This window comes from Acanthaster planci, linkage group LG10 (assembly GCF_054643075.1).
Source record: "Acanthaster planci isolate LZ-2023a linkage group LG10, COTS_SCS, whole genome shotgun sequence".
In the NCBI taxonomy this organism is placed as follows: domain Eukaryota; kingdom Metazoa; phylum Echinodermata; class Asteroidea; order Valvatida; family Acanthasteridae; genus Acanthaster; species Acanthaster planci.
The window spans coordinates 1,890,013-1,916,151 of record NC_141786.1 but is presented as its reverse complement, the minus strand read 5'-3'; the positions used below and the strand labels follow the sequence as shown (position 1 = coordinate 1,916,151).

The 26,139-nt window shown below is 40.8% G+C and overlaps 2 protein-coding genes across 6 annotated transcripts; one reads left to right on the top strand and one right to left on the bottom strand.

The window, feature by feature from the left end:
• The first annotated feature begins 584 nt into the window (after window positions 1-584).
• On the top strand, window positions 585-17,252 carry LOC147797560 (uncharacterized). Of its 5 annotated transcripts, none has more exons than XM_087142358.1 (4): window positions 594-1,024; window positions 7,658-7,696; window positions 12,357-13,115; window positions 13,236-17,252. In XM_087142358.1, the coding sequence occupies exons 2-4, from the start codon at window positions 7,694-7,696 to the stop codon at window positions 13,581-13,583; spliced, it is 1,110 nt and encodes a 369-aa protein (XP_086998484.1). In that variant the 5' UTR covers window positions 594-1,024; window positions 7,658-7,693; the 3' UTR covers window positions 13,584-17,252. The 5 variants fall into 5 exon arrangements, 4 of the variants coding, with proteins under 4 accessions (XP_086998484.1, XP_086998483.1, XP_086998481.1 ...); XM_087142357.1 differs by having other exon boundaries at window positions 13,176-17,252; XR_015426765.1 differs by lacking the exon at window positions 7,658-7,696 and adding an exon at window positions 9,399-9,559 and having other exon boundaries at window positions 585-1,024; window positions 12,357-17,252.
• Window positions 14,911-26,075, bottom strand: LOC110983520 (uncharacterized). Its single transcript, XM_022242828.2, has 8 exons — window positions 22,801-26,075; window positions 22,160-22,238; window positions 21,657-21,709; window positions 19,926-20,054; window positions 18,800-18,999; window positions 18,414-18,491; window positions 17,899-18,112; window positions 14,911-17,183 (listed from the first exon to the last, which is right to left on the bottom strand). The coding sequence occupies exons 1-8, from the start codon at window positions 23,156-23,158 to the stop codon at window positions 17,137-17,139; spliced, it is 1,158 nt and encodes a 385-aa protein (XP_022098520.2). The 5' UTR covers window positions 23,159-26,075; the 3' UTR covers window positions 14,911-17,136.
• Window positions 26,076-26,139: the final 64 nt, after the last annotated feature.

Sequence of the window (26,139 nt, the reverse complement as noted above, 5' to 3'; positions counted from 1 at the left end):
GCCCTTTATTGCTAGCGTTATATCTGTGGAAGGAAAACTGCAATTTAGTTGAAATTTCCCTTCGGTAAATCATCGTGATTTGGCCAATTTCAGTACATTTAGTAAAAAAAAACATTAGACCAAGTTAAAGGCATCGCATAGCCTATTTAATTTTGCCCCAAAACAGAAATAAAAAAAGAAATCATGATTATAGGCTTAAATGTCTCTTCTTGACAACGGTGACGAAATTTCCTAAACCGGTATGGGGGCCAAAACAGTGTTGCATTGCCACAGACAGCGTCACGGTGGTAAGTTCCGCCCTGAACTATTTTACGCACAATCATGAATGGCAAAACCTAATTTGATGTGACGGCTTTTGTTCCACTGACGACGTGTACAGAAGAGAAAAAACACTGCCTCCAGCCAGCTCACAAGCAAATTATTGAGCAATTTTTTCGGAAATTCCCGTCAGCACGCAACATGCTCGGTACGAAGGTCGACGAGGTCTTGCAAAGAGCCCGAATCAACAAAACAAGCACCGTTGTATTTTGAACAAAAAAGTACACATGCCTTCAAAGCAAGGGTTCATTGAATTTGGAGGCTTCCAGAGGTGGTGGTGGTGGGGGGGGGGGAATTAGTCTGTGCATGTCCCACCTGTATCCCAGCTCACACTAAGGCAAAGGATAAACTGAACTCGGCATTGTGGTCCACACCATCATGTTTGTTTGTTATTTTTTTCTCCTCTCCTAGGTACAGAAAGCCACCTCTGAATACCAAATGTGGTTTGGCTTTCTGATAAGTTTGTTCCAAAACATAAAATGTATAATGTATTGTGAATGCACGTATGATCCTGAACTCACAGATCTGAAGTATTGATTATAAATGAGGTCATGGGCATCCATCACGTCATTGCAGTTTTTGGTATCTTAAGCCACGCTCAGTTGAACAGAGAACCTTTAGCTCTAGGACTTGCAGTCTCCAAGAACACCCAACAAGACAGAGTCACAAGATATTTAGGAAGACTGAGTTTCGTCGATATAGCAAGGTACGTCGACTAAAAATACGAAACCATTTAGGAATACTTTTCAGAAACTCTTCATCGACATTGAAGTCTTAGGTATTCGGTCATAACTGTTTTATTGCAATATGATTTTCGTTCTATAGGACATTGCAGTGATTAATAATGGAACAATCAAACATTTTGTTCTAAAAAAGAATCATATGATTGCCTTCTTTGTAATTTATAAACCTGGTATGCTTTTATGTGTTCTTGGACCACGGCCATTAAATGAAAGGTAAGAAATAATCCAAATCCCCTGTTTGACCATTCCATTTTGCTCTGACATTATTTACTATACAAAAAGTGGTTACTGAATATATTTCAAGGCCCCTTTCTCATTTTGCCCGACTATAGGCTATTTCATTCGAATAGTGACGACTTATGGGGACATTTATTCTCTGAGAAATCTGAAGGAACAGATACAGGTACTGGATAAAACCAGTATGAACTAGAGGTCATCCATTGCGAAAAAGCCAACAGAACAGAGGGCTTTTTGCATCCCTTTCTTAAGTTGAGCAATCAGTCTACTACACAAACGTGATGGCGTAAATCTGTCATTAGGACCATTTGGATCCAAGTTTTCAACAGAATATCAGGCATGTATTTCAGGATTTAACGTCCTTTAAATAAAATTGACTCCATATTGATGACGTCATCATCGCATCAGATACATCCTCTAGAGCTTTCCCTTTTCAAGATATCTGCAAGATTTGAACCAGATTAGACTTGTACTTCACGAGATTTAAAGAGGGCTTTAAAGAGTGCACCTTTGATGTCACGTTACTTGTCTCCTGATGACGTCATCATCACATAAGTTCAATATTCCTCTAAAGCACCTAGTTATCAAGATATCTGCCTGACGGAACATCTACTTCAGGAGATATAATTATGGCCCTAAAGAGTGCACATTTAATGTCACGTACTAATTCCCTGATGGTGTCATCGGCGCAGGAGGTCTACATTCGTGTAACACTTTCCTTGCTAGTTAATAGCAAAAATTTAACCAGACAGGACATGTCCTGTAGGAGATTGAAGTTTACAGTTTTCATGCCAAGTTACAAACGTGAACAAAACCTACAGGGAAAAATAAAGTATTCAGAAAGCAACAGAAAATAAGGTGACGGCCCATCATGACGTTATTCCTTTTCACTTAATCTTGCATCAGGGTCTTTCTTGGCTATCACTTTGTCAAAGATCAAAACATTGCAGTTACCAAAATTGTGGCTCGAAAACGTGTACAAAGTCAAGGGGCCATAAACTCGTTTGCAGAAACACTGCTCCTTTAGCTTCATGTCACGTGATTTGCGCTTAAACTGAACAATGTTTATGAAATATTACTTTATATTTGGACTCTTAGGCATATTTCAAAGCAAATGACAGAGTGGAAAATACCCGATTTCTCTTTCGTTCATATATTAATCTTGAGCCGAAGTAAATGACTACTCGTTCACTAGTGTCAATTAGAAAAGCGTGTACAAAACCTATGGGGAAAAATCAGATATTCAAAACTCAATATAAAACTAGGCGTTGGCTTCATCACTATTTCATAAATTAGGCAATGATTTTGAATCAGGGTCTTTGCCGGCTGTAACTTTGATGACGAATTGAGATTGCTAAGTAACATGAATTAAGCCTTGAAAACGCAAACAAAGTCAATGGGATGAAATAAATATTGAACAATCAATGATAAATCGCTTGATGACGTCATCATGACGTCATTTTTCTAGGCACATCTTTGAACTAAGGTCATTCAATGATGTAAGTTTGATGAAGATCCAAAGTACAGTACCGGTAATAGGGCGACACCATCGGACTACCCACTGCTATTAATAATTAAGTGAGGCCTGTGTAGCAAAAAAGGACCACTTTTTATCTGGGTTAAACTGTTTTTGCCAGACATGATACTGATGAAAATGTCCACCGGATGTTTTGAAACCTTTTTTTATTTCTTTTTTTGGATGATGTTTTATTCCAGTGAGAACACCCATCTAGGCATACAATACGAGCAAAGAACTGGACCCCCATATGTATACGTTAGTGTTATTATGGCAACCCCAATACCTTAGTGTTATTGTGGCAACCCCCATATGTGTACGTTACTGTCATTATGGCAACCCCGTACGTTAGTGTTATTGTGGCAACCCCCATACCTTAGTGTTATTGTGGCAACCCCCATATGTATACGTTACTGCCATTATGGCAACCCCGTACGTTAGTGTTATTGTGGCAACCCCCATACCTTAGTGTTATTGTGGCTACCCTCATATGTATACGTTACTGCCATTATGGCAACCCCGTACGTTAGTGTTATTATGGCAACCCCCATACCTTAGTGTTATTGTGTCTACCCCCATATGTATACGTTACTGTTATTATGGCAACCCCGTATGTTAGTGTTATTGTGGTAACCCCCATATGTATATGTTACTGTTATTATGGGAACCCCATACGTTAGTGTTATTGTGGCAACCCCAATATACACGTTACTGTTATTATGGCAACCCCGTAAAGTACCGGTAATAGGGCGACCCCATCCGACTGCCCACCGCTATTAATAATTAAGTGAGGCCTGTGCAGCAAAAAAGGACCACGTGACTTTTCATCTGGGGTAGACTGTTTTACGAGACATTTTACTGATGAAAATGTACATCGGATGTTTTGACACTTTTTTACGAGGAGGGGAATGTTTTTATTCCAATTAAAACATCCAAATGAAACATTATTCTTTGAGTTCTATGGGCAGGATACATTTAAGGGGGTGATTTTTCGCCCTTTGTTTCTTTGTACTGGTCTGTTTTTCCTTTTTTGGGGGAGTGGTGATTAGGAAGAAAGATAATATTTCCGGCAGGGTATGATACCCTGGTTTGAACTCAAGCGTTGGGTAGACGGAACATATGGTGAACATGGTTTGAGTATAGGTTGCCCTTGCCAATAAAATCATTTTTAATCACCATATTTTTCACTAAAAGAAAACCATTTTTCAGAACGGCTGCAGAAGTCCACAGGCGTGATGGCAAGGTGACGCTATGTGGCTTTTGGACAGGTTGGGGGCTTTTATATATGTTGGGGGTAACGCGTCCCAGCACTTGGCGACGTTTATCGTACTCAGCGATCCGGTCCGGCTTGGCCGGCAGGACACCGGGGCCAGCGTAGCAAGAGAGCCAGAGAGGGCACTATTTCCATGCAGGGATGCGTAAAAACTGTCCATGTAGAGCTGGTGATTTTAAAAACCCGACGTGTTAAATACATACACCGAGGACGGCTTCGAAAGGCCTTGAAATTTCGCTGACCATCAGAACTGTTGCCTCAAATTTCACCTTATTGCAAAATGAGGACGTCCTCGATTTTCAATCCGACCTCGATTCGTGGCTGTGTTATTACATAGAATAGCTTTTTGGGGTAGCCGGGTTGGCAAGGTAGTTTTCTCCTCGCCTTCCACCTCTGTGGTCCCCGGTTCGATTTCCGGCCCGGTACTCATAGATTGGGTTTCAGTCCGTACCTGATTCCGTGGGTTTTATCTAGACTATTCCTCTGGGGTTTTCCTCCCACCTCTATAAGTGTAACTGCTTCTTATTGTGTTCTATTTGTGAATGTGGGTTGTTGGCGCCCTTGTATGCCATCGGCTCAACCATATTTAAATGTATTCATTATTCCACACTTAATGTCTTCGCTGTACAGCGCATTTGAACATGACTGTATGAAATTTGCGCTTTATAAATGAATAAATTGTTATTATTACTTTTTCTGCACCTTCCACAAGTACATACATACCTGTTTTACCTACGTAGTGCGGAAATTTGTTTGTTTTCCTGTGGTTAAGCAAGATGCTCCCTTTTATACCACTAAGGTAACTCCTTCGAGCTGGATTTTTGATAATGACTTCCTGGACTGTTTCTCTTCATTTTGCCACGGATAACCTTGACCCCAAAATGCCTCTTGAACTGTTTTTCGTAGAGGGGAAAACATTGTGTGGATGTGTGCGAGTCCACACAGCGCCACCGTACCCTGCCTCATGTAAACTTCTTTTTTGCAGAGGTCCACACTATGTATGGCACACCTGCACACACGTTCACACCCACAAAAAGCCGTGGGTTGAATGGCCCAGGCCCAGGGGGGAGCAGTAGAATAGTTCATCTTAAGTGGGTGGGGTCGGCACAAATGGAACAGCAATATATCGCCGAGGATGCTGACTCACGGCACTGTATTCATGCTTTGTGGTATGGATCAGGACCATTCTCTCCATGGATCCATTTTCTCTTACATTGGCTCTTGTACACTATTGGTGTTGTTTATCCGGTTGCGGTAAATACAGCAGTTATCATTATTGATTCAAACTTGTTGCTAGAATTACAGAAAGATCCTATCTAACTAAAACAACCTGAGATAATTGCATTACATAGTGTGACGGTCACTAATCCTGTTTTCGTGTCTATTTGTTAATTGAATTTGTAAGAATGTCGAGTACACATAGCTTGACCTTTGTTGGACCATGCTTGTCAGACTGACTCCAGCGAACAAATGCTGGCTGGTTGTACAAAACACCTTTCTCGCTGCTGCGACTCTTTTCACATAAAATTTCCATTACAACTAAGTTTCCTGGCTATAAAAATTTGATCTATTGAACCCAGAAGTGAGTTTGAATTTGAATCAAACGTTTGCGCAAGTTTGGCGAATACGCATGTTTTGTAAAAGATTATCTGTCAAAGATTCAATTTACAGATATGTTAGGTAAACCTAAAACTAAACTATTACAATACAGTGTTAATGGTATGTCGAACTTTTTGTAAAAATTATTATACCCTGGCATTGTTCTTTTGTGAGGGCAGGCTTTGGAGTAACATTCTTGTAGCGGAGAGTCACAGGTCAAGTGCAGTCTGTGTGTTTGGGCGCGGATGATTTACGCAATGGGTAAATGGTCCGGGGTTTGGGTGTGTACGCGTGACATGCAAATTTCCATGTACATGGGCTGTGCTGGGTGCCGTACCGGTTGTATCTACACCAGTGGAAGTGATGGACAGGAAATTGTTTTGTATTAACGATCCCACGTTATCAGATGGTGTTCTGAACAGCTCGTACCCTACGATCATCATCTCCCTATTCGGTAGTACCACTTGGCAGAGTTTCTAATGACTCAGTCAATGACTCGACTTGCGTCCAACTCAAGTCACAATTTTTGCCACTCAACAATACTAAGTTTCAACGGGTCAATGACTTGAGTCTTTTTGACCGAACAACTGGAGCTTACAGGACTTGAGATAAAAAAGCAAACTTTTAGTTGGCTAGGTATTGGTCAACCTAATGTATTTTCAGTATGTCTAATGACATGTCTCATATCGACTTGCCTTCTTGACCTTGTGACTCGGCTCCACCCAGGTCAGAATGTTAAAAATGACTTGAATTGACTCTAGTAGCCAAACTTCGAAACATATTAAAACACTACCTATTTGATGTTATTCTTTTTGTTATCCGTTCACCGTAGGAACTATAGGCGTACAATTTCTGGACAATTGGAAAATGAAATTATGCAAAATTGTATCCGGCGGATTAAAAATAGATGTATAACGTCAGGTGCTAAGGGATAATCTTTAATTTGGCGTGGGAGTTTTTCTTTGAACCTATTTTGTCGGAAGAATATGTTCTTTAAAATTCATTTGTTTAAATACACTTTTAAGATATTCCCTTTTCAAAGAAATCTTTCCAAAAAAGGAAACGTGTGTTTTTGTGGTATCCAGTTGAGATTATCCCACAATTAGTGTGTGTTGCCTCATTTTCTCATTAAACGACATCAGTGTTTGAATAGAGTTGTGCTACTAACGTCGTCTCTTCGTTTGGAAAACAACATTTGTCTGTTGGAAAATGAAGTGCACAAGCGCCCTTGTAATAAGTTTTTCATGTGTCGATCTAAGATTGGAGACAGAGGGGATGAAACTAGATGGGCTGTTCCCTCTTGTTTTTTCATTCTCAACCTTTGTTTTATGCTTTTTTTTTTAAATTAACAAGGTCACACCGTACCCCTGCAGTTCCCCTCCCCGAATCAGTGCGCACCCGTCTTCTGGCTGCAAATTCACTGTATTAAATACTGTACTTGGCTGTTTTAAACGTAAGACCGAATGAGGAGAATGGACGCTTTCGATTACCGAAGCCAAAGACGACGTAAATTTTGGGCATACAAGCACATTCATTGTTATTCCTGTTTATAAATACCTTTTGAGTTAGAAACCAAAAGAAATAGGGATTTGTTGAACACATATCTTCGTTTTTTTAAAAAGTGTCAAACCACCAAAATCGTGCCCTTGTAAGACAGGAGTCTGGCTGTATGTACCTAACGAATAAGGAAACAATCTAATAATAGTCTGGCCAGCAGGGTGTGACTGCTATTGCTCATCAGCAAAACGTAACAGTAAGAAAAAACGGTAACTGATGACCAGTATCTGCTTTTAGAGGCAGCTAAAGTGTATATTTAATCCTGGAGAAACTCCCCTTCCAAAGATTGGTAATTTAAAGTACTCGTTTTAGCCTTGTTTCTTCGTTTTAGCCTTGCTACCCGTATTTAAAAAAAGGTCCTTGTACAAGGGTCCAGCTCCGCTTTGATTAAATTATTCGTGTTTTCGTCGGCAGAATCATCCTGAGTATTCAGAGCACGAGTCTCAACTTATGGTAAGTACTTACTTCTTTTTCTGGTCCAGCGGCCAAGCAGAAAAATATTTCACTTTTTTGAGAAATTATGAAACTCGGCACACATGTAGGGTACCCTATAGGATCATTTTTCGATAACGACCCAACTCTGAAACGCCCCCCGGTGGCCGCCATGTTGGATTTCAAAATGGACGTAATATTGGTCCTACTTGTGCCTATAACTTCTAAATTAAGGCAGATAGAAATGCCGTTTCAGTCTCTTACCCCCAGTAAAATAATCATTTTGAACGTCGGTGTAGGCCATATTGAATTCCAAGATGGCCGCCGCCTTAAACCTGATTGTCTATAACTTCAAAACTAAGACTTTTTGTTTATAAGGCATAATGCAGTGCTCTGTTGTACTCTGCAGTTAACTCAGTTTGCATAACATTGTCCATCACAAGCGCACAGTGAAGTGCACTGTAGGTTTGCCCTATGTCACTTGCAGTTCCCCTTGCAGGTCACCTTGCAGTTGCAGCTCCTTTAGCTTTAGCAGCTTCAGGAAGCATGGTCCATAAAACTTTCCATTGTCCATCACCTTTCTCCCAACCCCATTTACCTGGTTAGAGAACAGCTGGATTGGTGACTAAGCATTAACCCTAGATGTGACCTGCTTAGAATGCTGCTCTCTTTGTGTATTCTAATAGAGCTGCTGCCGTCATATGATGCAAGATATGTGGGAAAGGGGGACCCCCTCTTTTGTGTCTTCTTTTGTGTTGATGGAATCTTTGGAATTCCTTTCAGATTTCTGAGTGGGGTGCATTAGGCACAATAGCCTTAGGGTATACATCTTGTGCATCACCTTAGGGGGTCCCCCTTTCCCACATATCGCGCCTGGTATCGATGCCGGTCGCTATAAGTCTCGACTTGCCCGACCTGAACTCGTGACTTCATAAGACCCCCCTGCCCCCTTTCCTATCCTATACTATTCTATACTATATACCCAATATCCTGTACTGCACGCCGTGGTACGGGGTATTTTTTGTCCAAAACCCCGACCAGATAAAAAATACCCAACCCAGCCAAAAATACTCAAGCAGACTACAAATATTTGAGCAAACCAAAAATACCCAGGCAGACTGCAAATATCTGAGCTGACCAAAAAATATATGACCTGATCAAAAATATCCAACCACCCCAAAAACTCGAGCTGACCAACATTACCTCGGGTATTGTTGACCGAAAAATATCAGAGCAGACCAAATAATATCTGAGTAGACCAAACAATATATGAGCAGACCAAAATATATCTGAGCAGATCAAATATATCTGAACCAACCAAAATTATCTAAACCAACCACAAATACCCAAACTGACAACAAAAGCTCCACCGCACCAAAAATATCCGAGCAGACTACAAATATCTGAACCAACCAAAAATACCCAAGCTGACTCCAAAAACTCCTCCCAACCAAAAATATCCGAGCAGATTACGAATATATGAACCAATTAAAAACTTGAGTCCACTAAATAGGAAAGCAGCCGACCCCATATATATCGTATACCGCTTTTTAAAGTTATAATTACTTATATAGTAGAAGAAGATGAAATCCAATCCGATAGAAACAATCTGCCTACAAAAACTAGGCCTTCGCTCCCAAAAATGCATCGGCTTCCTTTTTGTAGAATACGCGCGTTGTTTCTAGAAAAAAAAAATTAAATTTAATTTCTTCTTCGTACCCAGAGACTACCAATACAAGAATCGGCAAATCAACGAAACAGTACTCCGCAATTGAAGCTCGAATAGCCGTTTGCAGTTGCTTTTCGTTTTGGACGGAAAAGCGACGCCTGCAATGTGTCTGGTAGATACGTTTGCATTGCAACCTATATAGATCGTCGAATTGGGTACGTCGAATACTACACATTATTTGTCTATCGAATTTGCTACCGTTCTCCAGTGCTCTGGTATACTACACGAAAGGAAAATTGATTTCGGGCCTTTTTCTGGTTCTTTTTTTGGTTCTTTTTCCGACCCTTTTTCTGGTTCTTTTTCCGGTCCTTTCTCCAGTTATTTTTCTGGTTCTTTTTCGGGGGTTTATAGTTTTTTCGGTTCTTTTTTTGGTTCTTTTCGGGGGTTTCCCCTTTTCCCAACATTTCACAGACTTGCTCGATCTTGCGTTTGGCACTGCTCGCCAATTTTTTCAAATCTGGATTACGCACCGACACTTCGATCCTTGTACAACCGTGGGCTATCGCTCTAGGATCCGAAAATGTTTTTTCGCAAGTGCCTATTTCGACAGGAAACGATGTCTACTAGATACGTGCCAAATTGCTTTCGAACGTCACCAGGTTCGATGTTGGAAACCAAATTGTTATATATTTTGGTCTGTTGTTCTTCCCAGTCTTTTTTCTGTATCCAAGACAGATGATTTCGGCCTGTGGTTTTCTGCCATGGTAGATATAGACGATCGCCTCCTATTCAGTATTCTTTCTTGGCAATACAGCGCTCCAGTACCTTGGGGTAAAACGTGCATGCAAAATCCTGGGTGTAGTCGATGCTGTAGAAGCCTATCCCGTGGGGAGAGAGCACATTTTCTACTATCTGTAGTCGATCAGCAATTTTTTCGACAGGTATTTCGGAAACGTCTATTTTTGCCTGGTAGTACGCGTAGGGGTCTTCTTTCTGTTTTTGTAGTTTCTGCCATTTTGATACCAGCGCTCGGTATTTGCCGTTGTTGCGGATCGTTTTTCCAATTTTGCAGTCGCTGCCGCGTGCACTATATGTACAATTTTCGTGGAGCAAGCGTTTCGTACACTTGTTGGAAGGCAAGTGAGATTGTTTTGACTATACATGGATGGGAATTTTCCTCACTTTTCAACAGGTGCAGCTGCCCCTTGACATCCAGAACCGCCTTTCGGGATACAAGGCCTAAAACATATATATTGTCGACAAACTCATTTTGTATAGGCTCTAGATCTTTCGGTCGGTCTCGGCAATGTGATACGCAGTCCAAGGTAGAGACGTCGCAGAGCAAGTTGCTCTGGTATGCCGTTGGACATGAGCAAAGCGGGGCCAATGCGTTTTGGGGAGTGAAGGCCTAGTTTTTGTAGGCAAATTGTTTCTATCGGATTGGATTTCATCTTCTTCTACTATATACTAATTATAATTTTAAAAGCGGTATACGATATATATGTGTTCGGCTGCTTTCCTATGTAGTGGACTCGACTTTTTGGTTAGTTCATATATTTGTAATCGGATATTTTTGGTGCGGTGGAGTTTTTGTAGTCAGCTTGGGTATTTTTAGTTGGTTCAGATATTATTTGGTTGGTTTAGATATTTTTTGTTGGTTCAGATATTGATTGTTCTGCTCAGATATTTTTTGGTCTGCTCAGATATTTTTTGGTCAGCTTGGGTATTTTTGGTCAGCTTGAGTTTTTGGGGTGGTTGGATATTTTTGGTCAGCTCAGATATTTTTTGGTCAGCTCAGATATTTGCAGTTTGCTCGGATATTTGTAGTCTGCTTGGGTATTTTTGGTTTGCTCAAATATTTGTAGTCTGCTTGAGTATTTTTGGCTGGGTTGGGTATTTTTTAGCTGCTCGGGTTTTTGGAAAAAAAATACCCCGTACCACGGCGTGCAGTACAGGATATTGGGTATATAGTATGGAATAGTATAGGATAGGAAAGGGGGCAGGGGGGTCTTATGAAGGGGGTCGTGTTTAAATCTCATTTTTTCTCGGAGTGGAAGTGCAGAGGACAAATAGAGGTTACGAGTTTAGACCGGGCAAGTTAAGGGAAACTCCGTTTTTTTTTTTGTTTGAGAGTCACGGGTTAAAGGTCTAAGGTTGTTTGTGCGAGAGTCTGTGCAGGCCGGCACACGTCGCGAGTTGTCGACAAAAAAGTGCGCCGGGGTGGAAAGGTAAAGGTGCGTGAAGTGGGAAACCCCGGCGCGGTGGTGGAAAGAGGGTGAAAGGGGGTGAACAGGGAGGTGGCTCAGAACTACTACTGAACGCAACCCCACTGGGCAGTATTCGAGCCCGGGTTGTAGAGGTGGAAGGTCAGGAAAAGTCACTACCTCATCCTAACGCCTTTAGATAAAATGCTCAGAATAAAGAGTAAGACGAAATGACGAGGTTGTAATTATGAGGGAAAGCCACTGAAATGGGAATGATGATCAAAGTTGTATAAGATAGAATGTTACGTCTTATTTTAAGAACTGAGATCACGGGGTATCGTTTTGAAAAAAAAATGTACCGATTTTGATCAGGGATTGGAGGTCGACCTCCACCTCTACTCTGAGACAAAAAAACATAAAAGACGGCGAGCATAATTTAAAAAAAAAAGAATAAAAAAAAAACAACATAGCATCCGGCAGATTCTTCTACTGATTTTTCTTGTGTCCTCAGGGTAAGCTTTACTTCTATGAGACTATAGTACAGCTGGAGAGCATTGCTTAAAATGTATGAACTGCTCCTGCCTGAAAAGCTCGCACTCTGAAAGTCGGTCTTAAAATAGGACGAATAACTTTTAAGCACTTAAAAATTAAATTAAACGAAACAAAACTAAGGATGTTTCAATTTGATCTCCATGAGTCGCGCAGGTGATAAATCATTCAGCTTTGCACACCTATGGTTGACATCTACATGAGTCAACCGCATGATGAACCCCGTGTTTCTAAATGGAAGTTCTATCTTGTACGCTAGATGGAGGTTTTCGATAAGAGAGAGATCAGACGCTGTGCTAAGGTTGGAATGAAGGCCGCGGCACTCGTCATTGGAAACTTTGACATCAAGACACATGAGTCGTCAAGGCGCAGAAGATCAGCTGCAGTAAACGCCTGGCTGCAGGCCGTGATCTACTGCCCTCTGGACAGAGATTTCGTTCTCGCAATAAACCAAGATCTCGGAGTCGATCCAAGTATAGCCCTGAAAAATGTCGCAGAGTCTTCGGTAACTGCAGGACTCAAATCGTACGCAGAGGCCTTTCAGGTTGGATCAACCTATGAAGACGCTGACAGAGCTATGATAAATGCAGGGGTCGTGATTGGAGAGATCGGTTTGACCAAGTTGTTTTTATCGTCTCCCAAAGGGCAACAACCGGGTGGTAAACCAAAACTGAGAAGAGAGGGCAGGAAGACGTATGTGGCTAGGAAGACAAAGCCAACGAGTGCTCATAGTGGGGAACTCTTTGGGGAAACACTGAAAGCCATATTAACGCAGAAAGGGGAAATTCGTGAAGGTGATAAAGACTCAGTAAGCCTTGCATCGGTGTCTGGATCTGAATCAGAACCGAAGTTAGCAGTGACGACTGAAGCAAAGGCAAGTCCCAAATCAGAAGTGGGTGCTCAATCAGTACCGTGCTATGCTGTAGTTCTGAGCGCCGAAACAACCACAGAATCAGCACCTGCAATGTCTGTAAAAAAATCACCACATCAAAAACTAAGAATGACTGCTGAAGTAAAGGTGACACCCCCATCCTTTGAAAGCAGACAGGCAGAAGCACCAATGACTGCTGAAGTAAAGGTGACACCTCCATCCTTTGAAAGCAGACAGGCAGAAGCACCAATGACTGCTGAAGTAAAGGTGACACCTCCATCCTTTGAAAGCAGACAGGCAGAAGCACCCAAATTGGCAGAAGAACGGCTGCCAATGCCGGATTTTAATGACACTATTGGTACTCCACCTTCAGGTCTTGACGTGAGGACGAAAACGCAGCAGGACGTTGATCCCCAGTCTTCTGGTCAGGGTCAAACGAGTTTCACAGGAAAGCTTATTGGAAGCGTGTTACGTTCCGCTGTAGATGTGGCGCCGGTCCCGTCCATAATACATGGCGCCGCCAGCACATACAGTGAGGCTGCAGGCCAATGGCTAGGTGATAAGATTGAGAAAAAGGTCTTTGAAGGCATTGCACGTTTTAAATCGTCGGAGTAAATTCCTGTCAGGTACAGGTGCTGCTAAAACTCATTACACTTACTGAAGTTGGTTTTGAAACGAGAGAGATAGTAAATAACAACGGCTATGAAGTGTACGATTATAACCCAAAGCAAAAGGCGTAGCTATGGCTTACGTAGATGACGCTTATATTTAGAAATAATGTTTTTCTTTCAAAATAAAAGGAATACGAACTTTAGTGTAATCTGCCCCTGTGTAGTGTTTGACATTAATTGCCACGTGAACATAATAGGCATGTTTTTGCTGTACATGGTTCTGCATCAAAGCCTGTCGTATTTATTTGCTTGTTTTATGCAGGAAAGGAACACTATTTGGAACTTAGAATCAATGATCAAAAGCCTTAATTCTGGCGATTTCTAACAAATAGTTTTGATCAGTAGAAATTATAACAACACTATCCAGCACTGCAACTTCTCTAAGGCATAAAGGCACAATGTAGCTTCTTGGCATTCGTAATGTCATCAGATTTTTTTGCCCTTGTTTCCCGATGCTAATCCCTGTGTAGCAGCAAAATTAAGGAACTTGAAATTCAAGTGTGTTATACAGAAAATAATCATGTTGTTGTTGAATACCCCCGTTTTGGTCCATTCCAAAGAACCAAATATAAATATACAGAAACGTGTTGTATCAGTATATGTCATGTTAAATTGTTGCAACACATATGTAGCCTGATGCGTAGGCGTCGATGGAGTATTGTACTCCCGAAGCGAAATAAGCCCCTGAGGGTTCACAACCTCCATCCCATCATAACAGGTTACAAACGTTTTGTTAAAGGTTTGTTTCAATGGTGGACAGTTAGTGTGTTTTTGAGTGAAACGGGTGTTTCGATGGCGTTCAATAGTGTGCAGTATCCACTAGTGAATTTCTGCGGGGTTTTCCCAACCTGAGAAATTATAGGCAGATGTTTTGGAATTACGTGGAAACTACATAGTAAACAAGGCGACATGTTAATGACTTATTGTCAACACTTTCATACTGTTTGTAAGTTAGAATATAAACGCATTTTATACTGCATAGCATAATAGCATAGTCGTATTATAAAGCTATAAATAGGCTACCCAAGCTCCAATGCAATGCTAGTGCTAAAACATTTTGATTGGACATGAGCAGAGTTGTACAATATACATGTGCAGGTGGGAATTAATGTTGCAAGTAGTGCTTCGTGTATAGTGAAACTTGCACTATTCTATTTCATTTAATCACCGTTTTTCACCGTTTAATTAATAATAAATAATACCGTTTAATAATAATAGCGTTTATGTCAAGCAACCCGAACTTTTCAATGAAGTGAAACAGAAGCGACAGATAAATGCAAGGAGAGAAACTGGTTTATCTGTTATGTGAGATACATGCTACACTGCAAGTTTCTCTCTGTTTTTCATTGTTATGTCACGTTGACGACCGTTAACTGTTCTGTGGAGTCTGGGCTGTAGGAGTAATGTATAATATGAGTAAACACTTAATACAACCTGAGCACTAACTCAGCACTAACTCAGCACTAACTCACTAACGATCAAAAATTGGCTTCCTTGCGAACAGGGCCTATTTTTCCCCGGACGGAAGTCAGGATCTGTTTACCAGAGACTCGTCATAGGAGTTAATTAATCTTGTACCCTTTTGACAAACGTAATTATAATAGTCATTGTGTGTATATAGTTTTGTAATGATATAGCCACTATGGATTTATCAGACGTAGTACAATGAATGGACTTTAAAATTGTCCTATATACCTAAACAATTAATAGTTAAATATATCAGTGTTTTGGATCTGCGGTTTCCCTATGTTATTATAGTAGTATTTGCGCCAAGACATTATACGAGACTATGCAGGATAGCGGGACAGAGAGCACCCCCTGCACGCACACAAACACCTGTTTTGCATTCTGTTATTTTCCTGTGGTTAAGGAAAAGAGGAAAATATGAGGAGAATGTTCTTTTGTTTCCAGCTATGATAACTCCTTCGATCTGAAATTTTGATGATGAGTTTTTGGAATGTTCCTCTTCATTTTGCTAAGAATAAGTGTGCGTGTCCACACTACGTAATACGCCATTGCACCCTACATTATGTGGACTTCTTTTGTGCAGAGGTCCACTCTATGTATGCCACCCAAGTAGTGTGGGGGGCCTATGTGGTACACTTTTTATAGTACATTTTTGAGAGTACACTTTTGAGAGTACACGAGGGTACAATGTTACCTTGCTTACGAAATTATTGCGCATGATGAAACAGGATGAGTAATATAGTGTGTGATGGCATACTGACTGGCCTTTCAGGAGATCCTATGGTAATCAAGGAGAAGAAAGCGATTATCCCTACACAAAAGACAGCTCATGCGACCCCTGCGTGGAGGGAGTGGCCTCTTTTGTAGAGGCCACTGGAGTTAATTAAGGTAATTGTTTTTCCAAATGCAAAACTACTTACCATATCCTAATCCTGTTTATGCTGAAAATCCTGGTTTAGCCACTTTAAAGCCAGGACCTCCCCTAGCCAAAAAAATGTTTTAAAAATCCAGCCAGCGTCCAGCCAACTACCATAAGACTGTGTGTTCAGTGGCCCCATGTGTACAATACAATGAATCATTTACAAAAACAGTGCCTGGGCCAGGCAGTGGAATGTTTCATATCAGTGACAGCTGTCTGGGACGTGTCAGAGGCCTGTTTCGGCTGTCTTTGAAGTGTTATTTTGGTGGGAAGGGGTGTTCTGGTGGTGGTGTGGCTTGGCTGGCGCGTGGCGAGCCCCCCCCCCAATCGGGATAGCTTCGGAAATGGGCTCCCCACCGGACTGTGATGTACTTTTGGTGGTTTTAATTAAGAGCTGTAGAGGCTAAGGGACAACCACTGAGGCATTTATATACCTTTGAGACGGATGCAGGGCTCTGCAAACCTGAGGAATAATACGGTCTCTTCTGGCGAGGCCGTTCCCACCACCACGTCAAAACAATTCCTACCGCGTCCCAGGGTTTTAATTAATTAATGATTACATTGTGTACGTTAAAAGTGAGCGTTGTTCTGACTTAACCTTTGGACACTAAAGGTGAGAGGGCGCCCACCTGCTAACGGTCTTGCGCTTGGCTTACAAACTTCGCTTACTTCGCTTAAAATGGAGAATTCAAGTTCTTGTTTTCATTATTTGATAAATTAGATATCGTTTTGAGGAAAGATGTTGCTAAAGATAATGTGTTGTTAAAGGCTAGACAGCCCATCTCTGGAAGATAATTTTTGAACACATGATGCCAAATGTCCTTGGCTGCTCAAGCGCAGGAACAGCCAACAGAAAACAAATGCTAGCTTAGCAACATGGGTTTCTAGCAAAGCAATGTAGTGAACAGTTTGCGAGTTTTATCTAGCCTGACTTGTGCTTGGTTAGGAAGAAAATCTGTTGAGCAATATCATTCCAATTAGCATGCAGCAGCTTGAAATGAGCTTTGGTGTTCTGGACAAATTTAGAGGAGATAGGAAGCTAAGGAGTTTTGCCTAGCTATATATTTTTGAAAGTTTTGTTTGTACAGCAGTAGACAGTACTGAGAAGTATTCAGAAACCGATGCAGTGCTCTGACAAGGTTGGTCCTGGTTGAGATCCTGGAAGAAAGTGGAAAGGTGTATTGTTTGTCAAATAATGTAACAATAAAAAGTATCAAATCTTTAAAACGTCTGTTTTAGTTTTTATTACATTGGTTTGTGTACTTTTACATGAATTGGTAGCTGGTATGGGATGCATCAATGTTGCAAATGCAGAACAAAAGTTTGTCGGGTCATATGTAAAGAATCTTTACTCCCAATGGTAAATCTAACTTAATGGATGTCATTGCACTTGCAATTATGTTAGGCCTATACAGACTTGTTCGCCCCCTCCCAGTTGTACGTCAAACGGATTTCCTATTGCCAAGCCCTCCATCGCACACTTCTCACAATTTTTCACTTGCAGGTTGCATGATGACTCCAGTGCTTTCAACAACCCGAAGGTAACCCACGGCAGTCGGCCAACCGATTTTCTCAATTTCAGTTACCCAACTCTAGCTATGGCACTCAGAAGACGATTAGCACACGTCGTTGAAGCAAAATAGCAGCTAGTCGTATAAAAGTAGAAAATGGGACTTCTGATACACGTTCCCGACAGAGCCAATCAGCCGCAGCCATAAATTTCAAGCTTCTTTTTCAGTTTTATAAATCCAGTATTTTTTTTTAATTTTACTTCCTGCCAAGGTAGCTACATTTACTGTGCTATCATGGAAAGAAAAATCAACTAAATCTGGTTACATGGCTGAGTAGGTAAAATTCTTCCAATTAAGCTTACCATGCACATTTTCATCTTCAAGTCCCTGACATATCTGCAGATACTCGGGGGAGTCCAGGAGTGTCTGAAAGGCAGGATTCCACCAGTCCGCCAGAGTACTATCCTTCCGCGTCATCATGGCCTGACCACCGATGGTACATCGGTTGAGCTTGTCCGAGGCTAGCTGGAGATACTTGGTTATCCCCAAAAATTCTTTCACAAAGACCGCGTCCACCTGATGATAAGAGGATGACAGTTGGCGTCCTAAATTGTTGCAGCTAATGTATGAATTGTTTGCATAGGTCTTTGGTTTTTACCATTAAACTAGGGGCAGTGATAAAGCACTTTTTAATTTAAATGAGACCTATATGGTCTGTTAAGCGCTTCGGCGAAAATTTTATTTCTTCGGTTGATCATTGACGGGACAGAGGAGAGTTAGGGAATTTTTTTCATAGTTTAATTGTTGGACTTTTTCTGCAAGTGCATCCTTTCTTTTGTTTCAAATGAACCTTCAAGTAAACCTTCAAGAAAATTACCTCTCCATTGTTAACAGCTGTGAGAAGGTCCTGCTCATTCACGTAATACTTCACTTGATTACGAGACAGATTGCGGCCCTAAAAAGAAACAATTCAAATACATTGTAATATGATGTATGAGTTATGTTAATGAAGAAAGGATTAAACTATCAGCTATCGGTACCTTTTTGCGAAGATGCAGGTTTACTTTGTGCTGAAGATTAATTTACAGAAGCCAACAGGCAAAGGGATAGCTACTAATTAAATTGACAATGAACTAAATCTTTGTAGGAATTGTAAATATTTTCACGACACAACCGCACTAAAGAGACAATTTACAGACATCAATTATGGACAGCTCTCGCCATTTAGCTGGGTTTACTGAGGTGCAGTGTTTTGCCCCTGACCGTTATTTCGGGAAACCTCGTGATGCAAGTAGCATCCTCTGTGTACGACTGAAGGAAGCCAATAGTCTTGCCCGTTAGATCACGCCAGTTGAAAGAACCCAGGTCACCTCTCGATGCAATCATAAAAACAGCCAAATCCTGCTTGCTCATATCCACAGTGAACTTGAAGGTACGGGACCTGGCATACGTTTGAGGCCACGCTGGATAAAGAAGAAAATCATTTCCGAAATGAAAAAAATGCTGGATAAAGAAGAAAATCATAATGTCCGATCACGCCACGTGAATAGTAATCATTACTTCCTATGGAAATATGTGACCTGTCACCACAAAATGAGCTGAAGGTCGGAAGTTTCAAAAACTCGGATATTGGTATTGTTGAATTCAATAGAAAGAGAGCTTTCAAATTGCATGTACATGACACTCTTAGGGTAAAGGTGTAAAGTAACAATGTGACAGCTTTGCGTCTTTGTTTCCGACATTGTTTCAATATTTCAGACCAGGCACAAACAATACTACTGTCAAAATTGCTGAGGACATAACATTTTTAAATAATGTGATTCTACAAAATATTATTAAAAATATTAAACAAGAGACAGGCTACCGGTACTCTTTCCAAATATTACAAAACCCAAAAATTGACGTCCACTTCAATATGACTTTGATTCTTCAAAATAAGAGAGAGTGGGATACGACTTTTCTGTCGTGTTATCGTGACAGGTCACAGACGGAACCAAGTACAATGTGGGTCATGTATATGAAGGAAACCAAACATCACTGGAGTTGTTCATGTGAACCCTATTCGTTTATACGTTAACAGCAGCTGTAACTCCTTATACGGCTAAGGGGTCAGATTTCTGCAGAACTGTCGGGTCTGCGTAGGTCAAACATCCTCTGCCATCACAAAATATGTTTATGCACCTCTATCTGTATAGACACCGCTTATTGTAATAATATACCTTGCCCGGGAACACAAACGCAAAGATCCAAGTAGGGCCTGGGGCGATTATCAGCATCAAATTGTAAACTTATAATGTCACTATGGCCCGAAATATATCAGACCCAGCAAAGATATTAATATTGTAATAATGATAAATACAAAGGAGGCTGTCAACGTAATCCTGGATACCTGTGCATGCGTCATACCAACCGCCTTGAAGTCCGATTCCAGGCCTAGGTGATTCACCAGCGACGGTCTCCCAGCAGCGCCCATACACGTCCCACACCAAACTGCACTGTTTGTTTGCTATCCGGCAAACTGTACAAAACAAGGCGAGAATAGTTTTGAGTGTAGGGATATTTAATGAAACAACATATCGGTACCTCAAATGATGTGTTTGCTTTGAACGTGACTTTTGACTTCTGTGACTAATGCAGTGACTTAAGCATGTCGCACACGGTGCTGCTAAAAAGCAAAGCATGTTCACATTGAACGAGGGCTCACGTCGCTTTCAAGTTTTGAATTAGAGTCAGAAAGTTGACCCCTGGTGGTGCGCTTCCGGAATCCTTGGATAGAAGAAATAACGTGCAGCAATTTCAGAATATATATTTTTTCGTTGGTTTACTTCTTTAAAAAACACCTCGGTACAAAGCCTTTGGAAAATATTTGCCAGCACATTAACTTAACATAAAAGTTACATGACCTGAGAAGAGATATCATGGCAAAATTGGACCTCTCATTTATAAATCTGAAATACACGAAGACCAGTGCAATTCAGTGGTCTCGTACGCAGAATTGCAAAATTATATTAAATGGCTGTCTGGCAGTAAAAGCTAAAATAAAAACAGATCAAGCTATATGAGTATTTTACACTTAATAAGTAATTAAACCAAATAGAATAATATAGTCGGCGTTTACGAAAGATTCTACAACTTAATCCAACCGTTGCTGACAAGGACAGCGTCAGTAAATCTTTGCAACGTTGTACAATCTCGTTTACGGGAAAGCTTATAAAGTGAAAACAAACGTGAATGAATGATAAGTCCAGGGAATAATATTGCTGAAAGTGAAAATCCGTGAATAAATTTCGTTTTTAACCCATCTCCAGGTGACTTTTCCAAAATATGACTTGAGGAACATAAAGGAAAATTCCGACATCAGTATTTTTAGGGTTGTTTCAATTAGCAGTAATTCTTCAAAAAATATCTAGGATATCTAGGTGATAGGAAGATCCCATGCAAAATCCACACAGGCGGACCGCACGATGGTTCCGGAAGCTTGCCAAGTTACTTTTTACTTTCAGGCTCTATATAAGCAGGAGACAGTTTGTGTTACCCGAGCTGTGAACCTGTCTTAGCGTTGGATTCAGCTTTGTTTGTGCCTGTGTTACAACTAAACCAGAACTGAAGGTTGGGACGGGTCCACTGCCCGTTCAGAATGGAGTGAAATAAATACACAATTTTCGTGTCGTCTTCAAAATAACTGAACTGTGTATCCCCAGAATTATTATTGTATGCACAAAACCAAAACAGGTATTTTCTTGTACAATGTGAGTAATAGCAGTAAGGGAAATTTAGTGAAAATAGTTTTTCTCAAAGTCTTCTAGTCTGTTACCAGTTACTTTAATTTATCAGATGACGTAAAAGTTTCTGGGTCTGAATTTTAGCGGTCTGCCCTAAACACATTCCTAGTTTATTGCTTAGACGTACTGGTAATTAATTAATACGTTTCTGGTTAGGAGTCTCGAAAACACAATCCCAGCTTTAAAAATTAGCTACCCTGACGTGCATGCAGGACCAAATATAGAAATAATCTGTCTTTGCTGGTTCATTGATTCGTTCGATACATAAAAGACATGATTTTTGTCATGTACCTCGACAATCAACACCGTACCCCCCTAAAAGCAAATCCTGAACTGACCTGCGTTAATGATGTCAACATTGTAGCCACGGACCTCTCCACTTGCAAGATCGCTGAATGCCGGGGAGCAGAAAAAAAATGTTAGCAAGGAACGTCATAGCATCCATCTTTAATACGATATTTACATCTTTCCGTTTCTTTTTGTGTGAAAACGTGCATGTGTTCATTTCTTGTTAAATAAATGAGCCAACTGCGGTTTTCACTGTAAATTACACTCGAAAGTCCGTTTTTGATTTTTATTTTAGCCTGTTTTGAAATCCTGCGAAACAACTATCTTAAGTCTCACCTGCATTTTACTATTAAAACTCGGCATAAAAGACAAAACATTGTCTTCTTCATTCTCAACTAGCTTTTGATGAGGGCGCTATTGAGCATACAAGGTATTGACTGTGGGGAAAACAACCTACTGATTGAAGTTCCATCCCATTTAAACGCCAACACTGAAGACCGGGGGATGTTAGCAGAGATTGAGACTGTACTGAATGAAGTCTGAAATGACTTACAGATACTCAAGCCTGACGTTATAGTCACTAATGGCAAACAGCCAGACACGTTCATCATTCAGTGCGGAGTCTCCACTGACTGGTGATGGGAGTGAAAAAAAAATAAACAAATCTGATAAAATAGGAAAGTAGTGAAGCAAGCACATAAAAGGCAGCAACTGCAGTAGAAAATTCTGCTTGCAGAATTTTCCCTCCGAAAAAGTATTCTGGCATAGTCTGAGGCAAATTTTGCTGGAACGTTGATGGTGTATGTGATTGTCTGAAGTCTGAATGTAGACAGGCGAACAAATTTTAAGCTCACTTTGCACCCTGTTTTATAAAAGAAAATTGTGCAAAGTCTGCAGGAGGTAGAGATGTTGTTCTTTGTAAATCACATGCACATTTGAAGTCTTAGTTGAAGCATGCCTACATGTAGTATAAGTCATTCTTTTATTGACCAAAGTGCAGTAATTTTAATTATCTACTTTAAGATGCCAACAGAATAAAATTTTAAGGAACCCACCCGTAGCTTGGAAGTAATGTAGCAAGTTGGCGCCAGATAAGTCGGATGCAGTGTTTGCTAAAAAGAGTCATTGACTTTGGTGAAGAGAATACACAGTTATACACTAAGTTCTGCCCTTTCTGACAGGTGCATAGCCTACCTGGTGTGGGTGAAGTGAGTGGTCCAGTCCCGCTCGAAACATTGACAAAGATATCACCCCTCCGAGACAGACCCAATCCACCGATCAGCAACGCGATAAAAGCCACTATCACGGCCACAACTGTCATTACCAGTAAGACTCTATCGCTAGAAGGAAAGCGAATCGGTTTGGGAGGGTGTACGATGTGTGTCTGCGGAGCGTGGATCACCTGACGAGACACGGGCTCTCCGTCGAGTTTCGACGGCATATTGTAGTTTCCATTCCCAGTCTCTCCTGAGGGGTCGTCAAGGGATACTACATGCAGTTTGTCATCGTCAGGAAAGAGTATTCCTGGTTCCTCGTGCCGTTTGTTTTCCATAGCCTCAATCCCACTGTGTTTCCCAATGTCATGCACCACCGAGATTTCGATGAAATGTTTTGCACAAATCTCTACCTTCAAAATGTATATTGATAAAATACACAAAATAGAGGGTCTCTATAACAAGCCAAACCATGAACCTGAAAAAATGATACAGCACTACGGGCAACTTCATTCAAGCGATCTTTTCCTATCTGTTGGTTATCCACGCATAACTGCCCCATTTTGGACGTGGTGTTTGGCAGCCACAAATCTATTTTTACAAAGGGATGCCACGCTTCGTTGGTTCTCGTCAAAAAACGACCTTGTCCCGCCAGAACACTTTGTTAATATCGGGTTACCAGGGTGTCAAGATCCCATGCCTGACACAGGGATCATAGTTTACCAATACCAATATAAGGTCAAGGTATCAGGCTCAATGAGAACCACACTATAAAACCCAACTTTAAGTCAAATATTCCCATTGTCATCTATGTTGTTAAAAAAATAAGTAACTGCAGGATAAATCCTTCCCATCCGTTGGATGTATCAATATATTTTGAAATAGAAATAAATTAACAAACCATTAGTCCGTCTTTACACCAGAAACCTTTATTCCCTCCAGAGACCATTGTGCCTCATTTCCTTATTTTTAATCATCAAGCAATTCATAACTGATTACTACGTTAGAGAGCACAAAATAATTTTACAAATAAAGTAAATTAAAGTACACGTAAGTATGATTAGGACTGACCAAATTATAAGCAGAATTTCAACGGGTTAGTTTCACAATACCTGAAATATTAAGCACAATTCCTATTGTACAACGGGAAGAAATCACTTTTTGAAAATAGTATTTGTCCATGACAGTAAAGATCCTCAGTTGCTTATAAATAGGCCAACACATATAAGCGTTACCTTCTTTACATTGCATATTGCATGGTACAATCGCTCAAAGTTGGAACTGAGGCACAAAATGGGGGTCCCACTCGTTCAGCACTCCTGCATTGACACTGGGAAAAACTGCTTTATTCAGTTTTATGTTTTCAGAACGTGGCAGTACTGCGAAATACACTACTCAAAAGAATTAAAGGAACAAGAGAACATAATGTTTTCGTCATGGTCTATACGGGCTACCGTTAGAACAAGAGGCATTAAAGTTATGTGAAAATCACTAACTTTAATGCCTCTTGTTCTAATGGTAGCCAAGATAGACCATGACAAAAACATTCTGTTCTCTTGTTCTTTTAATTCTTTTGAGTAGCATTTTACATCAGAAGGTCAACATCTTGGCTAAAATATGTTGTCATCCAATGATAAATACATCAAGGTCTCTACGGGTCGGGTGTGCACTTCCAGAGCTCCGCGCCAAACCAACTTGAAGCGCTTTCCCCACTAGAATGAAGCCCATGTCGCTTGGGGAGAGTTTAGAGACTTGTTGAATGTAATGGGGAGGGACTAAAGACAAAGAAGCCAAATCGAGAAAAACTGCAACAATATGAGTGCGACCTTGTAGCGGTGCACATAATGCATACTCGTGGGGCGATAAGTGATATACATGCAGAAAGTATTTTCCTCAAATATTCTAATATTCCTACATATTACTTATTCAATTGCTGTCTGCATAGCCTCATTTGTAACTGAACCTTGACAGCGAGAAAATCCTTTTTGTCACCGGACAAACAAATTTCAGGCTTGATGCTTGTATATAGTGACCTTGCTTGCTATTTGTTGGGCCGACAGGACCAAAGAACGAGGTATACAACCAATCCTTGTCAAAATGTCATGATGACTTAAAGCCCTTATGGGGTGTGAGCATTGAGCGGCGATTGCTACAGGGGAGACTTTCATTTACATGTTCCCGTGCAAAAATCGAAAGATATCCACAGATGTAAGAGATAAGACCTCTCCTCTCTCCAACACCATCAGCCTTAATCAAAGTTTAACTATTTGCCAAATTAGCTATTTTGCGAAGTTCATCATTGTGTGAAAAAAGTGATAAATCCCATCCGACCTACTGTAAATTTTACTGTAGAACTATTCTTAACCGATCATTTCGACATTGCTGTGCTGAGCCTTCGCTTAATAACAAACCCTAATATTATCAGATAACCAGATTAAAGAGGCTGTTGAAAGGCCTTGCATCACACAGGTGAGATTCTTATGCTGATGAAATGGCAGTATGCAGTTTCACAGCCGACAATACTGCTGACCCCAGCCCAGCGTACAGGCGTGTTTTTCTTTGGCGCTCAGTGGACCATGGGTCGGCTCGCAATGGCTCCACAGGAAAGTGTTGGGTAAACAAAGTTTGACGTCATCAGTGCGTATGTTTGAAGGTATAGAAGTTCGTACAAAGCTTATGTAACGAATATATTTACAAACACTGCCGTTTTTCAAGTTAACGATTTCAAGATCTTTTTGTAAGGGTTGGGGGAGCAAACCAATCGGAAAGTATTTTCATTTAATACCATTCTGAGGAGTGAGACTACATTTTGGGGCTTTTTGATGTTTTCCACACCGAGGAAGGGAAATGAAATAGAACCACAATAAGTCGCCTTTCCTTATTTTCAACAAAATCGTGTTAGCCTTTTGAGGGAGAAGCATCGCCCATGTTTCCCCACGTGGTCCGTCCTTGGTCTGCATCCCCCTCCCAGAGTCATTCTATTTAGCGTCGACGAGCTTCAGCAAGTAGTAAAATCATACTTAACAATAGTTGGGCTCCTACATATCATATTCAATGTATCACATTATATAAAATGGTATTTGAGTGTGGAAATTTCCTGCAACAAAGTCGGGCCTGCTCGTGCATCCCGACTGGCCGCCATCTTGTTTTCGCAGGCGGCAGAGAAAAATAAGATGGCAGCACCATACATCGCGTAAAAAGCAACATCATTCTCCTGCGAGAATCGGGAAATAAATTCTGTTTCTCTTACATAGTGGCAGATGTTAGGGTCTGTACAGTATGATAAAACCACTTTTAAATCTGTATAGGGTATATTCAG

Excerpts from the sequence above, each read along its gene's own strand:
- LOC110983520 (XM_022242828.2), bottom strand. The coding sequence starts at position 23,158 with ATGGAAAACAAACGGCACGAGGAACCAGGAATACTCTTTCCTGACGAT. Across the intron at positions 19,000-19,925 it reads TTGGTATGACGCATGCACAG|CGTGGCCTCAAACGTATGCC; the intron begins GTATCCAGGATT and ends TTCTTTATCCAG. Across the intron at positions 18,113-18,413 it reads CAGCTGTTAACAATGGAGAG|GTGGACGCGGTCTTTGTGAA; the intron begins GTAATTTTCTTG and ends TCTTATCATCAG.